At 45.3% G+C, this 15,822-nt stretch overlaps 2 protein-coding genes across 3 annotated transcripts; both read left to right on the plus strand.

Moving 5' to 3' along the window:
• Nucleotides 1-383: 383 nt before the first annotated feature.
• Nucleotides 384-5,966, plus strand: LOC113761970 (glutathione S-transferase zeta class-like). 2 transcript variants are annotated; one of them, XM_027305183.1, is made up of 12 exons: nt 384-482; nt 576-663; nt 815-871; nt 1,311-1,396; nt 1,479-1,550; nt 2,397-2,450; nt 2,554-2,629; nt 3,909-3,970; nt 4,777-4,836; nt 5,290-5,401; nt 5,472-5,500; nt 5,631-5,966. In XM_027305183.1, exons 1-10 carry the CDS (start codon nt 480-482, stop codon nt 5,398-5,400), a joined length of 669 nt encoding a protein of 222 aa, XP_027160984.1. In that variant the 5' UTR covers nt 384-479; the 3' UTR covers nt 5,401; nt 5,472-5,500; nt 5,631-5,966. The 2 variants fall into 2 exon arrangements, with proteins under 2 accessions (XP_027160984.1, XP_027160983.1); XM_027305182.1 differs by lacking the exon at nt 5,472-5,500.
• Nucleotides 5,967-11,125: 5,159 nt separating this feature from the next.
• Nucleotides 11,126-11,809, plus strand: LOC113760317 (neurofilament light polypeptide-like). Its single transcript, XM_027302872.1, has one exon. The coding sequence runs from the start codon at nt 11,126-11,128 to the stop codon at nt 11,807-11,809; it is 684 nt and encodes a 227-aa protein (XP_027158673.1).
• The last annotated feature ends 4,013 nt before the right edge of the window (nt 11,810-15,822 follow it).

Consider the following 15,822-nt stretch of genomic DNA (forward strand, 5'->3'; position numbering starts at 1 on the left):
TAGGATGAGTTAAGAGATAGTAGGAATATTTTAAATTTCAATTTGATTGGTGATAGGGTTGGTTATAATCCACTACTTTTTATGTATTAAAATAAATACAAAATTCTAGAAAAAAGAATGAGAAGTTTAGAAACCATTGAGAGGGTCTCTGCTAAAAACCCCTTCTGCAATACATATATGATAGATTATATATATATATATATGATTTTGTTTTTGAAAAATATTTCACTCCAAACTCCTGGACGCCAAACTCCAACTGCACAGAAGTAGACGGAATTTGGCTCTTTCATTCATTAAACTGATAAAGTATCACACTTAACGTGGCAGACGTAGGAAGCGACACATGGGATACCGGTCTTGCAATAAAACCATTACGCCCATTCAGTTTCTGACAAATTCTCATCGTCGTCAGGTTTTGGTTTTGAGTCCACTCCATACTTTCAAGTTTCAGCTTCTTCTTCATCGTTATCATCGCATTCATGGTTAGTAACATATTGCTCTCTCTATCTTATTTCTGGAATTTAATCCAAGTTTTGTATCAATATTTTTTTTTGGGAAAAAAAATTGGGTTGTAGGCCGGAGAGGAGTCAAAGAAACTGAAGCTCTACTCTTACTGGCGGAGCTCTTGCTCTTGCCGCGTTCGCATCGGTCTCAACTTGAAAGGTTCTCCTCATTGCTCCCTCCCCCTTTTTTTTCGCTGCTTTTATTTGATTTTTAATGATAATCCTCCTTTTTCTTGATTGATTCCCGAAAAACCAATGTGGTGGATATTTAATTGGAATTGAATATAAAAAAAAATGTGTATATGCATCAGGATTAGAGTACGAGTACGTGCCAGTGAACTTGCTGAAAGGAGAACAACAGACTCCTGGTTAGACACCCTCTTCCACTCCTTCTCCTATCTGTAATTTTTGTGATTAATTATGTTATTCCTGGAAATATGCTAAGGTACTGTTATAACCGGCTTCAAAGAATATCAGTTCCTTAACAATCTGATCATCAACTTCGTTCAATATACGATTTACATTTTTAAGCTATTTTCATAACTATGGGATGGAACACAGAGAAAATGTAATGAATGTATGTCTGTCATATTTTCGGGTTTGGTTTTTTTTTTTTGGGGGGGGGGTAATTAAGGAGGGTCAGTGATAGCATTATTGTTTTCTTTTGCACTAACACAAGGAACGAAGTGACTGTTTAGTGTGGTTTTAGACCATTAGTATCATATCGATGGATTTCTGCTTATTCTGCAATAATTCTAATACTTGCAAAGAAAAAAATTCTAATACTTTGTGTAACTGGAAATGCAGAGTTTTTTAAGCTTAACCCTGTTGGGTTAGTGCCCGTGCTGGTCGATGGTGATGTAGTACTTGCAGACTCTTTTGCCATTTTGATGGTGGGCTTCTTGTTTGATTTTATGCTTCCAGTTGGCTGTATAATACCCAGTTCTGATGCTAGCGTGTGCCTTTTCTATGCAGTATCTTGAGGAAAAGTTTCCTCAGCATCCCTTGTTACCTAAGGATCTTCATAGAAGGGGTATCAACTACCAGGTATAGGAGTTTCAGGTTATACTGCTTGCCAATTCACCACTATATTGAAGACTTTATTTTATTTTATTTTATTTTTGGCATAAAAAAAGTCTGGTATATATCTGGTTAATGATCTTATGTTTGCTGGTGAATTCGTTATCTAGTCACTGCTTTCTTTATTTCATCACTGTAAAGCAAATGCTAATCTTGTGGGAATTCTTCTACCATTATTGACTTATGACTAATTTTATGACTCATAAGATCTTGTTCCATTATGTCACTCCTTTCGACTGTTTTCTGCCCCTGCTAACCTGGAGTGGTCTTGTTCATTTTAAGAATATAGATACAAAGTTTTACCCTGGCTCGTCTTGTAATCACAAGTCATTTGGGAGAAATTTGCCCATTAATGTTCAAGTAACTAGAAGGTTCAGCTACGTTGATCTTATGGTTGACTTCCCCTGCAACAGAGATAGTTTTTCAAGTTATATAGACCCCACTTTGTGATCTGAGATGGGTCGCTCAAATTATACCTATTATATGGAGAGGGTGGAACTTTTTTAAGGTCAATGGAATTGGGATAGACAGTCTATACAAACGTATGCTGCCACTCATGAGACTTTTCCATGTTTGCTAGGGCTGTCCTTTAACTCAATGCTGGTGCTGGCATATGCTTTGAGATTTTTGGTTTGGTTGGAGTAGCTTATTGTTTCCCCAAAAAAAGATTTGAAACTTAAATTACCTATATGTAAAGTATGAGAGGTTGTTTTCTAGTTTAAGGTGTAAATACTTATTCTTGTGTATGTGTTTTCTTGATCATTATGGTTGAATCCTAACATGTTTCCTATCTTGTTTGTCATTTATGTGGAGGCTGCGAATATCGTTTGCTCAAGTATTCAGCCTTACCAGAATATACCTATTCTTGTAAGAAGAAATGCTTTCTGGATTTTCATTGACATATGGTCATTCTTGCATGTCTCAAATATTAACCATAAGAAATCATGTTTGATTTCCTTTATCTATGCAGAAATTTATGAAAGAAAAATTGGGTCCTGATGCAGATGTTGCTTGGGCTCGAGATCATATTCAAAGAGGCTTTGCTGGTAAGCCTTTAAATTTCCTTTGCAACAACAATTATAGTGCTAATTCTGTTACTTGAGACTAATCACTAATCACCCTTCTACCTTACCAAGATATACCTTCTCAACTTATCTTCAACTATTTAAGAGTGTCTATTCTCCTATTTCCTGACAAAAGGTTACACGAAATTAGTTGTTAAGAGACTAAGGAGTGCAAAATATATATAAAAACAATGGGTTTGGTTCTGCTGTTGGTGATTGAGGTACTTAATGCAGCTCCATAAAAATTGGGCCCTTCTCAACTTACTATAATCAATTCAGATGAATTGGTTGGTCATCATTTTTTTTTCAGATTCTGGTGTGGTTTGCTCTTTGGCTTAGGCAAAACGAAACTCCATCAGACGTCGTAATGAAGTCAATTTTCTCTCATCTAATAGGTTTCCAAGTTCCTTGATCTTCATTTTACATGGACAGAAAAACTCACAAGTTTTTGATATGTCATGCATTCCTATGTGTTACTGCTATATTTTGTCCATTTAAGCAAACAGTGTCCTTGTCATTTACGCTAACACTACACAAATAACTTAATGTCACTACAATTAGTGTAAGGCAAGTGATTCACATGTTTTGTTCAATATTCAATTGTAAGTTTATTGGATCATTCACAATTTGAGGAGGACTAGTTGTCTTATGGTGCAGTCTCATTTTGATTCCACAACTTGTCTTCCTTTTTGAGACAAGCTCTTATGTAGTGATTATTTTGTCCAATACAAGGAGCATGAGTTATGATTTGTGCTCAAGTTGACTGGTCACTGCAACTCTTCATCATAACTCACATTGTAGTATGGGAAGACAGTTGTGGGGGAATTTACACTTTTAGGATGAGATTTGACTGACCTGGACTGAGGCAACAGATACCGAGGTTTGCCATCCATCACAAGGAAGAGATGCATAATGTTCTGGCATATGTCCCCCAAGTATTGATTAGTTGAAGAACATCAAAATGCTTGACGAACATAGCTGGTTCCTTTTTTTTCCGTTTCTTTTTTCAATTTACTCCTTTACCAGGCAAAGTAACAAGGATGTTAAGGAAATGACCTAATATTTTCTTTGATCCTAATCAAGGAATTAGTTCTTTGACTAACAATTCTTGTGAACTTGAATTATTTCAGTTAATCGTTGTATTTTATGTTTGGGCATAAATTTGGTAAAAGTACTCTTAATTGTGTCATTCCTTCTATTAGCTGCTATTTACCATCTCTATTCCCATGCACATTGCCTGATTCTGGAATTCTACTGGCAGCTCTTGAGAAGCTGTTGAAAGATTATTCTGGAAAGTATGCTACCGGGGACGAAGTTTTTCTGGTCTGTTTCCTTCTTATTGCACTTTATTGCCTGTATTGATGCATGCAAGTTTCTGTTTTTTACTCTGATAGTGCTAATAGCAAGTTACGTGGCTAATATGACCATCTTTAGTTTAGATTCCACAATTAGCAATGTATCTTCTTAAATAAATTAGCAGTGTATCTTCTTAAATAGAAATATGGTGGATTTGTTCAAGTGAACTTATTTTGCACTCAGTTCCGTCTCTTTTGCATTTGGTGACTTGGACCCTGCATGTTATTCTCGGTCTGGGATAACCCATTTAGCTGATGTTTATATATGTCTCCACCCATTTTTCTAAAGGGTAGATGGGGTTTTTACTTGAGAAAAGTTGGTATATTTAGGCCAATTAAAGCAGCATATGAAAGGCTTGAGAAATCAGACCGAGTTTGAGATGACAAATAAATTCTAACACCAATCAGTGCAGGCAATTTTGGTCTAGAAACTACTCAGTATTCCCATCACAATTCCTGTACCGTAGCATTGAAAGGTGCATTACGGTCTCAATTTAGTGAAGACTTAGGTGTTGCATGTCCCCCTTAATGTCTAGATAACTTCCAATTATTCAACATGATGTATGAATCTGATGTCAGCAGCGAGAATCATAATGCATTAGGTTCCTTGGAGGAGAAAATGAGGTGGATGTAACTTGGTAAGGTCTGTTCATGTCAGACTTTCTTGAAGGATAGGCGTTTAGTGAATTTTTACGGCTATAACTTCTCAAATAGAATTAGAGGTAATTTTTCTGCTGCTTCTGATAAGTATATCTTCTTTTCCATTATTTGCAGGCTGATTTATTTCTGGCACCGCAGATTGATGGTGCCATTAGAAGATTCAAGGTTGACATGGTAATCTCCTCAATGTGTTATATTTTGGGTGCATTTTAGCTTAGCACTTACCTTTTTCTCTTCTAGTTTCAATTGATTACCAACGGCATATTTGTTTGCTACTGTGGCGTTATCAAAGATCTATATTTTGGTTAATTGCCAATTGCACTATTCTGATTGGAACTAACTTGAAGATGATCTTATTTTTTCAGCTGTTTTTCGAGTTCTGAATTAACACCAACTTGAAATTCATTTTGCAGCTGTTATGCTGATTCTTTCTAGCAATATGCATCTTCAAGCTGCTGCTTAACTTTTTCCTTGAGTTTTATGAAGGATCCTGACTTTCTAGTTTGTAATATGTTTTGCATGTTATAGAACGTTTGTAATTATCTTTCCTGGGTTTCATCTGCATTATTAGTGGATTTGTTTCTGTTGTTAAATTACTCGAAGACTTTTAAACGTCTGTATTCATAGGATGAGTTTCCTCTTCTGGCGAGGATTTTCAAGGCATATTTAGAGCTACCTGCATTTCGGGATGCTATGCCAGAAAGGCAACCTGATGCACCAGCTGAGCATCGAGACTGAGGTATTCAACTTATTGATAGAGTAACTGATTTCTTCTTTCTTTTTCTCAAGAGAAGCATCTTTGACTGAAGGAAGAGAGACAGAGAAGTAAACTTGACAGGTGATCCGGCAGTCACATGCTAGCTTTTCAGTGCATCTGATATCAGTAGAATCCTATATTTTTCTTTACCTTCTGAGTCTTGCATGTTTGTCCCCTTCTCAGTCTACTCTAACCTGCGTTTGTATTGCAGCTTGCTGTTCTTCGTCAGGTATTCAATATGAAATCCCCGGCATGGCAAACATGGGGTGGTGGAAACAAGAAATCACGAAAGCAGGATAAATAAGTGATGACCAATATCCATTGATGTCTATACTCTGCAGACAATTTCTAACTTTGTACAAATGTTACTCATCCATGTTTGTTTATTTCCCATGGCGGACTTGCTTCATTTCCAAAGAAGAGGTGAACTGACTTCGTCCCAGGATGAAGCAGTACCTTTGTAAGCAATACTACTGTGTGTTTAACTTAGCATGTCGTCTTCCACCTGATAAACCAAGTAAAGCAAATCAATGTTTTTTGTTTTTTATTTTCATTTTTATTTAAAGCAAGTTATTGTTGAATTTTGACTAAGGAGAGCAAGTAATAATACCTTATTCTTTAAAAGAACAAAGAAACATTTATTATTTTCTTTATAAGCAGAGGAAAATAATCCAAGCTATACAACGCCTTACATATGCTCCAATTTGTGAAACCGGAAGCTTTATGTTCCATAACTTGGCCGCCAACGCATTAAAACACTGAATCCAGTTTTTCACATTTTAGTTCTCTAAACAGATAAGAGCTCCATCCGCCCATATTAGGACACGTATGGTTGAGATTTTGCTGCTGTTTTTGTGCATGTTACATAAATTTAGTGTAAATTTTTGTTCATCTTATTAATTCAATACATGAGTAAAACTAATTTTTGTAAGTGTACATTAAATCTTGAAAGGAATATAACAATCATATTAACTGTACCTAAAATCTACCAAACTGGCCAACAATGCGTATACGAAAAGATGCGTCGAATTTGCTTTTGCTTCTTGGTTTCACCTGCTCTTAGCTGGTTGCTATAGCCATTAAAAGGATTTTTTCAAAGAAGAAAGGCAACAAAAACAAGTCCTACTCGAGCAGTTGAGTTTAATCAATATCATCTAACAACCATGACTCTATGAGTTCTTGCATTGGCTAGGCTCTTTTTGGATTCTCCGTTTTTTTAGAAATAAGTTTTTCATATACAATGCTACAATAATACATAAACAAAAACAATTCCAAAAATATCACATTCATATAATATATCAAAATGAACTCCAAATATATAAAAAATTTACATCATTTTTTTTTTCATCTATCACTACCATTACCTACTTCCTCCTCCCTCTTCCTCCCCTTTCCTCCCCTTTCCTCCTTTCTTCTTCCTCCACCCCTCCTCCCTTCCCTTTTCTCTCTTGTTTCCTGCCTTGTACTAGAGGAGGGGAAGGGATGGGAGGGATAGGGTTGGCGGGAAAAGGGAAGGGAAGAGAGGAGGGTAAAGGAAGGGAAGGAGGGGAGAAAGAGAGGAAGAGGGAGGAGCAGGAGGAAGGAAGGTTTAGAGAGGAGAAGGGAGGATTGGTAGTGGTGATGGATGGTAGTATTAATTTGTAAAAAATATCTTAAAAATTTTAAATTTTAAAAATACCTTGACATATATGCCAAAAATATCTCCAAAAATATTACTAAAAATATTTACAATAGAAATTTTTTATATATATTATTATCGTAAAATATTTCAAAAATATCTCCAGAAATAACTATACAAATAAGTGGACTTCGATCTTGCCCATGGGGACCGGAGACTTGCGATACAAATAAAATAAGTGGCCTTGCGCTTGACTATGACTATAGCTTACAAACGGAACTTTCCTTGCGCTTGTCTTGTCTTACTACCGGCAGAAGCAATGGTCCATCTAAGAATTAGACAGGCATCAGTGTAATATTTACCATTTTTCCAGTTTTTAGTCAATCCATCCATTTCCTCCCTGTTTCAGCATGGTCAGTAGTCCTCTCTACCATCAAGTCTATCAATTTTTTTTTTTAGTTTGATTTCACTTTCATCTCATATCTGGTTCCTAGTTAAGCATCGTTTCAGTTTCAAATTTATTTCAAAGAAGCTATTGCAGGCGACTGGGTCATGGTGCCGGAGAAGAGGCAGAGCCGAAGAAGCTGAAGCTTTACTCATACTGGCTGAGCTCTTGTTCTTGTCGCGTTCGCATTGGTCTCGACTTAAAAGGTTCTAATCCATTGTAAATCCTAGTTCATTTCATCATCTGGTTTGCTTGGATAAATTCTTGGAAATTTTGTTAAAGAAAATGTCACTGAACCGGTAATAAAATTTGAAACAGGATTGGAGTACGAGTACGTAGCGGTGAATTTTCCTGAAGGAGAACAGCAGACTCCTGGTTAGACACTTCTTCTGCTCTCTTCTCCAATTTGTATTTATGACATATTGTTACTTCATTAATGATGTGAAATTTGAGGAAAATATAACAGAAGCATGTCCGACTGAGGCATTATCAGTCATCAACAAACATATGATGGAGTGTTTTAGAGTAGTTTCCACGGATTTGTGCTAAACTGAGGTAATTTGAGATGCAGAGTTTTTGAAGCTTAACCCTATGGGGTATGTACCGGTACTGGTGGATGGGGACATAGCACTTGCAGACTCTTTTGCCATCTTGTTAGTGTGCTTCTTAGTTTCTTACATCAATTTGTGCACTTGATATTGAGTCCTATAAGATAATTGTGCTAAAGTGTGACTTTAATGTACAGTATCTAGATGAGAAGTTTCCTCAACATCCATTGTTACCGAAGGATTCTGTGAGGAGGGCTATCAACTTCCAGGTAAATACATGTTCATGTTCTTTTTAGTACCATCTCATTACCAGAACTTATGGATGCAAGGTTTGTATTTTTGTAAGATAAGTATGCTATTTGTTTGCTTTATATCATCACTTGAAACAACATTCTGATAAAAAAAAAAAGGTAAATGAAGAGGTGAATTTTGGTGGGTGGTGGAACCGACCAGAATCAGGCTCCTCTGAGATGAAGTGAGGTGTATCCTCGGTCCGAAGTGAATGGCGGGGCTTCTCCCCTGGGATCACTCCGACGATTAAGTTAGTATGAGAACGAGAGAAAAGCAGTAGTATTGTCAAATGAACAGTATGCTTACTTGTTGGGAGTGTGTGGGGTATTTATAGGGCGAGAGTGGAGGGCAGGATGGAGGTCTTATGCCGGTGGGACCCATGCCCTGCCATTACGGCTCTGCTCCCTGTCAGGTGGCCTGACCCTGACACTGTAGCCGCCTGGACAGGGTGACGCGGAGTCCTTCGCAGTAGTCATTAAGTGCGACAGTGCTTTTCAGATAAAGCACTGATCCCGGGTGATGTCAGGTGTCTTGGCATCATCAGCGTGCAGCTGAGTTGGAGTTGCCGAGGTCACCTACACGGTAGACTGGGGATGTGGCCGAGCTTAGGGGGTGTGCCCAAGGGCACGGATGAGCTCACATGAGGGACGAGGTGAGCTCACCTCAGACATGGGGGTTGCCGAGGTGAGCACCCTCAATAAGCCCCCCAAGCCTCGGTAGCTCCGGGCCAGGGAGGTACCAAGGCTTCCTTGGGCCGAAGTCGTAAAGAGTCGGAGTGCCGAAACTGCTCCGAGAAATGCGGGGACGTGACACGTGGGCAGGTCAGCTGATAGGACGTGGTCACTGGTAACCGTCGCGTCGTGAAGTAGTGGGACGTTTCGTGCAGAGGGTGTCAGCTGAAAGGACGGGGCATTAATGAGGAAAGAGGGAGGTACGGCGTTTTGAATTCGAACGTGGCCGTCTTTTCGCATTCTTGCCGCCTCTTCAGATTCCCCCCAAACCCTTATAAATAGGGGGGGTCCCCCTCACCGCACTTCTCACACCTTTCATTTTCATCTGAGACCTGCAAAGTTCACGAGCGTAGCCGAGATCGGTCTAGTAGCCGAGGTCAGTCTAGTAGCCGAGATCAGAGCCGAGGCCATCCACTTCGTCCAATTCCGTAGGCAATAGTAAGTATCCCTCTCCTTTCTTATCTCGTCTTTCACCCATGGCCAGAACGGCTAACACCCATAAAGAGACCGTGACTCCGAGCTACCAGACCGAGGTGAGGCCGGATCCTGGGGAAGAAGCGACGACGTCCAGCTCGGAAGGGTCGACCCCGAGTTCTGAGGAGGGATCAACCGAGGCGGGAACCAGCGAGGCAGCCTCGGAGTTGGAGTCGTCCGAGATGAGCGAGGGCGGTTCCGAGGTGGACTATAACGAGAAGCTCGGCGTCGAGATACCACACGACGAGGACGCACTGGAGCCTGTCGCTCCCAAGGACACAGCCAACATCGACTTCGGCAAGATGCCGAAGTTTAGAAGTCGCATCGGAAGAGATAGGGCCGTGAGGGTGATAAACAAGTACCCCTTCCGGTCGGGGTACGAGATTATACTGCCCGGGGCAGATGACTCAGCCGAGAAGCCCCCTTTGGGCATGGTGGCCATCTATGTCCAACAGTTAGAGGCCGGGCTGAGGATGCCCACATCGAGGTTCTTCAGGGACTTGCTCCGTCACTTCTTCGTGAGGATTACCCAGCTCACCCCGAACGCGATCCGCATCATTGTAGGGTTCGAGCTGCTGTGCCGACATCAGGAGGTGACTCCCTCTGTCGACCTCTTCCGCCGATGCTATACCCTCAGGTCGCACGGGACAGATAAGGGATGGTTTTATGTTGGCAATCGGAACAATGCCATTCCGAAGTTGGTGACTGGTTCTCCCAGCTCGATCAAGAATTGGAAGCGCGACTTCTTCTTTGTGTCCGAAGTGGACTTCCCCAGGGGCTTCTGGTGGAGGCCAATTAAGGCGAAGGCCGACGCCTCCGCAGGGGATGCCGAGGAGGAGGCCTTCCAGAAGCTGATGGGGTCAGGACTTCGGATATACAATCTGGACTACCCCGAAGCCGTGCTGGTCGACGGGGGAATCAGCCGAGCTTTGCTCAGTCCTGACAAAACTCCCTTCACCTCCACCAAACTTAAGATTCCTTGTAATTTTCTTTAATAACTTTGCTTTCACTTCGGCTAAGGCATATGATGATATTTGTTTCTTGTGCAGTGACTAAACTGTCCGACATCGTCGTATCGGGCTCGTCCGAAGTGGCCAAGAGGCAGAAGAGGAAGACCTCTGACGAGACATCGGCACCTCCGCCAAAGAAGAAATCTCAAGGACCAGCTGCCAAGACCTCGGCGGCTAAAAGCACTCCCACCACGGCTGGCTAAATCAGCTCGGCCACCGCAGCTACGGGGTCCACCTCGTCCGTGCCAGAGGGGGTGCCCCTTGGAGTCATCACGGCACTTCCACCTCCTCATGGCCGAGGCAAGCAGTTGAAACCCCCGGCCAACGCAGTCTCGGGTACCTCGCTATGGAATCGTTTCCATAGCCCCCCGGTGTTTTCCGGGGAGGAGAGGACACACCCCGGCGGGCACTGGTGTCCGAACTGGAAGCTTTCGGTCAACGACAGGTGCAGCCAACCTCGGGTTGCCCAAGAGCTAGTAATGCACTCCCCCCTGCCAAGGGATTTGGAGTTTATGAAGAAGCTGTCCCCGGCTGAGATGGTTCAAAGCCTCATGGTGAGCACAGCTTCCACCTCAGCTTTGTGGCCGAGATGACACACCGGTACTGTGCTCTGGTCGAGGAGCAGGACACCGGCAAGCTGCAAAATCAGATCTCCAAGTTGGAGAAGAAATTGGCGGTGTCCGAGTCTGAGAAGGCCGAGCTCCAGAGACAGCTTAAGGAGGCCGAAGCTAAGGGTGAGGAGGCCGAGGTTACAATGAATAGTCTCAGATCGGCCCTCGAAGAAGAGCAGAAGAGGGGGGACGAGGTGAAGAAGTCTCATGAGCAAGCCCTCAACAGCGTTGGGGCCTCGGCAGTGGAAGCATTTCGGAGGTCTGAGGCCTTCACCAAGGATCTCGGCCAACTGCTCACACCAAACTTCATGTTCGGCTTCACGTCGGGTGTGGACGCGGCCGCAGCCCACCTCTCCTCCGAAGCCTTGGAGTCGTTGAAAGACAATGACAGCTACAATGAGGACTCCAAGGAGTTGTGCGACCGGATGGCCGAGGGCCTCCAGGCCGGAAGGAACTTGGCCGAAGTCCAGAACGAGTTCAACAAGTGGCTGTCCGAACTCGACGAAGTGTTCGAGGAGGGTGAAGAAGCTGGGGAAGATGAAGCCGGAGGGAACATCGGCGAGGAGCATGGAGAAGAACTTCACCCCGGCGGAGGAGAGTCCGGAGAGAAGGCTGCCCAGGATGGGGCTGAGACGGGTAATGGAGCCGAGACGGGGGTCTAGACTCGTGGGCTTTAAAGGGGTGGCCGAGGTGGAGAGTGCTTAGTAGCATTCCGACCTCGGCCTTGTATTTTTTGGTAACGCTCTTTTCTGTTGAATGAAAGCCTATTTCTTTTCATCTCAGCACTTTAATTTCTCGCTTTGACTTCGTTCCTTGCTTGTCCCCCTTTATTTTTTAATAGCGTAATTCCGATGTTGAAAAATAACATAAGATCCGAAGTCATAACTTGATTTAAAATTCAAGCATAATACATTTTGAGGTTCTCGGCGTGCCAAGACCTCGGCACTAGTGAGCCATCTCGGTAACTAAGTTTACAATATCCTTTAAGGTCAGACTCCACAACTCGGTAAGGGCCTTCCCATTTCGGGCATAGTTTCCCTTGCGGTTCAGCTCGGCTGACTGAGTTTTTCCTCAGAACCAAGTCTCCAGGCTGGAATCTACGGTGTCTGACGCGGGCATTGTAATAGTGTGCCAGTGTGTTCTTGTAGGAAGCTATCCGGGCTGAGGCGAGGTCCCTTCGCTCATCGACGAGGTCGAGATCCAGCTGCCTCTCTTCGTCGTTCACCTCGGCTGCGTAGGCTGCCGAGGGCTGGGGGTAAGGATCTCGGCAGGGATGACAGCCTCGGCTCCGTATGTCAAAGAGAAGGGGGTCTCTTGCGTGGCTGACCTCGGCGTGGTCCGATAGACCAAAGGACACTGGGGAGTTCTTCGACCCAAGATGTTCCAGCTTGGTGTAGTCGGGTCTTGAGGCCATGCAAGAGAGTTCGGTTGAAGTTTTCTGCTTGACCGTTGGCCTGGGGGTGGCCCACCGAAGTGAAGTGTTGTTTGATGCCAAGGTTTGTGCACCAAGTTTTAAAGGGGTTCTCGGCAAATTGTCTTCCATTATCCGAGATGATGACCTGAGGTATGCCGAAGCGGCAGACGATGCATTTCCAAAAGAATTTTTGAATGGCCAGCCCGGTGATGGTCCTCAGAGGTTCGGCCTCAACCCATTTGGTGAAGTAATCCACAGCGGTTACCAGGAAGGTATAACCCCCGACGGATCTGGGGAAAGGACCTGTGATGTCTGTCCCCCATTGCTCAAACGGCCATGGTGAAGTGATAGGAACCATGAAGTTTGCGGGCTGGTGGTGCTCAGGTGCGTGGACTTGGCAGGAAGTACAGCCGAGAACGGAGTACCTGGGTCTTTGCCGAAACCGAGGGCCAGAAATATCCAAGAAGCAGAGCCTTCTTGGCTAGCATTCTGTGGCCGACGTGAGCTTCACACAAGCCCTCGTGGATCTCTTGAAGGACGTGGCGTCCTGTCTCGGGAGTGACACACCTCAGCCATGGGCCGAGGTAGGAACGTTTGTACAGCTCTCCATCGCGGAGAGCGTACCGAGCCGCCTTGCGTTGTATTTTTCTCGCCTCGGCTCGGTCTTCAGGGAGGACTCCTTGACCCAAGAAAAGGATGAACGGGGTCATCCATGATTCTTCAGAGTGCACGGGGCAGGCCACCTCTCCCACGTATCCTGGTTCACTCAGGACTTCCACTAAGACAGTTTTGTTGAGGTCAGAGAATGACGTAGAAGCCAGCCGGGATAAGGCGTCGGCTCGCTTATTCTGGGAACGGGGTATTCTTTGGATTTCGAAGGACTCGAAGTACGCCGTGAGTTGGTGTACTTTGGAGAGGTATCGTTGCATGGTCTCATCCTTGGCCTCATACTCACCAAGGACTTGGCGTACGACGAGTTGGGAGTCACTGCGGACGTGGATTTGTTGTGCGCCGAGCCTTCGGGCCAGCTGAAATCCAGCGATTAAGGCCTCGTACTCGGCTTCATTATTGGTGGCTGGGAAGCCAAAGCGGAGGGCGTAAGAGCACACTTCTCCCTGAGGTCCTTCCAGGAGAAGTCCAGCTCCGCTACCGTCCCCATTAGAGGATCCATCCACATACAATGTCCACAGGGATGGGGTGCTCACCCCGGCAAGGGAAAAGGTGGACTCTGGACCTTCCGTGAAGGTGAGCTCGGCCAAGAAGTCGGCTAAGGCTTGAGCTTTTATGGCGGTGCGCGGCTCATACGACAGGTCGTACTCCCCTAACTCGACGGCCCACTTAGTGAGGCGCCCGGAGGCCTCGGGTCGAACCATATTGTAGGCTGGTCGGTCCGGACGGATATGGGATGAGCAAGAATAGGGCTTCATCGCCGAGCGGCGTGACTAGCCCCAGCACCAGGTCGGTCCGGACGGATATGGGATGAGCCAAGAAATAGGGCTTCAGCCGCCGAGCGGCGTGAACTAGCCCCAGCACCAGTTTTTCCACCTAAGTGTATCGGGTCTCCGGTCCGCGGAGAGCTCGGCTGACATAGTAGACGGGCACTTGGGTGCCCTCATCCCGGATAAGAACAGCGCTGACGGCCTCATCGGCTGCGGAGAGGTAGAGGTAGAGCTTCTCCTCGGGCCGAGGTGAAGCGAGAGTGGGTAGGTGATGGAGGTATTGCTTCAGTTTGTCGAAAGCAGCCTGGCACTCTTCCGTCCAGGCAAACTGATCAGCCTTCTTGAGCACCTTAAAGAAGGGCAGAGCTTTCTCAGCTGATTGGGACAGGAAGCGATTCAGCGCGGCCAGGCGTCCATTTAGCCGTTGGACTTCTCGGATGTTCCGAGGTGGGGACATGTCCTGAATGGCCTTCACCTTGTCGGGGTTGGCCTCGATTCCCCGGTGGGAAACCAGATACCCCAAGAATTTTCCCGAGGTGACGCCGAAGACGCACTTCTTGGGATTCAGCTTCATTCTCGAGTCTCGCAGGACACCAAAGACTTCCCTCACGTCTGACAGAAAGGATGAAGTGGCGAGGCTTTTAACGAGGATGTCATCCACATAGGCCTCCACATTGCGGCCGATCTGATTCTGGAAGAGTCGGTTGATCAGCCTTTGGTAGGTTGCCCCGGCGTTCTTTAGCCCGAAGGGCATGGTGGTGTAACAATAAGTACCTCGGTCGGTGTAGAACGCCGTTTTCTCTTGGTCCTCCTCACTCATTCCTATTTGATGGTACCCTTTGAAGGCATCTAGGAAGCAGAGGATTTCATACCCCATCGCCGCGTCGACGAGGGCGTCTATTCTCGGCAGAGGATAGCAATCTTTGTTGTTGAGGTCGGTGAAGTCGACACACATTCTCCATCCACCGGTGTCCTTTTTGACCATGACTGGATTGGACAGCCAGGTGGGATATTGGACTTCGTGGATCATCTTGGCCGGCAAGAGCTTGTCGACCTCATCCGATATGGCCTGACTACGTTCGGGGCCGAAGTGCCTTCGTTTCTGTCGCACAGGTCGGGCCTGTGGGTCAACGTTGAGTTGGTGGGTCATGAGTTCGGGTGGCACTCCGACCACTTCATCCGCGGACCACGCGAAGACGTCTCGGTGGTCTTTGATCAGGGAGATCATTTCTTCTTTCAGGGGTGAGGGTAGTCCAGCCCCTACTTGGACCACTTGGTCAGGTTTCGCTTCATCCACTACCACCAGTTCCACCTCATCCCCGGGCTCCAGCCTGTTGGGCTCTTCTGCCTTCTGAGGGTCGATGCGGTCTATGGAGAGGACCGCTGGCCTCTTTTCTTCTGACCTCGGTGAGGGCCGGTGGGTGACTGCTGCTTGAATGGTGGCGAGGTAGCACTCCCGGGCGGCGCCCACATCGCTGCTTACCTCGGCCACCCCCGCAGATGTTGGGAATTTAAAGCTCAGGTGGTAGGTGGAGTATACGGCTCTCAAGGCATTGAGCGTGGGCCGGCCTATCAGCATATTGTAGGGGGAGTCTGCTTTGACCACCGCAAAACTGACAGGCACAGTTCGGCAGCGTGGATGACGCCCGATTGTTACCATCAGGGTCAACATGCCCTCCGGGTGGACGACGTGTCCCCCGAATCCCACGAGAGGAGTTCTGACAGGAGTGAGTTGCTCCCTGGTCAGCTTCAAACTTTCGAAAGTTCGGTAGTACAAGACGTCTACCGAGCTTCCGGGGTCAACATAGACCTTTTTGACTAC

Source organism: Coffea eugenioides, chromosome 2, assembly GCF_003713205.1.
Source record: "Coffea eugenioides isolate CCC68of chromosome 2, Ceug_1.0, whole genome shotgun sequence".
Taxonomy (NCBI): domain Eukaryota; kingdom Viridiplantae; phylum Streptophyta; class Magnoliopsida; order Gentianales; family Rubiaceae; genus Coffea; species Coffea eugenioides.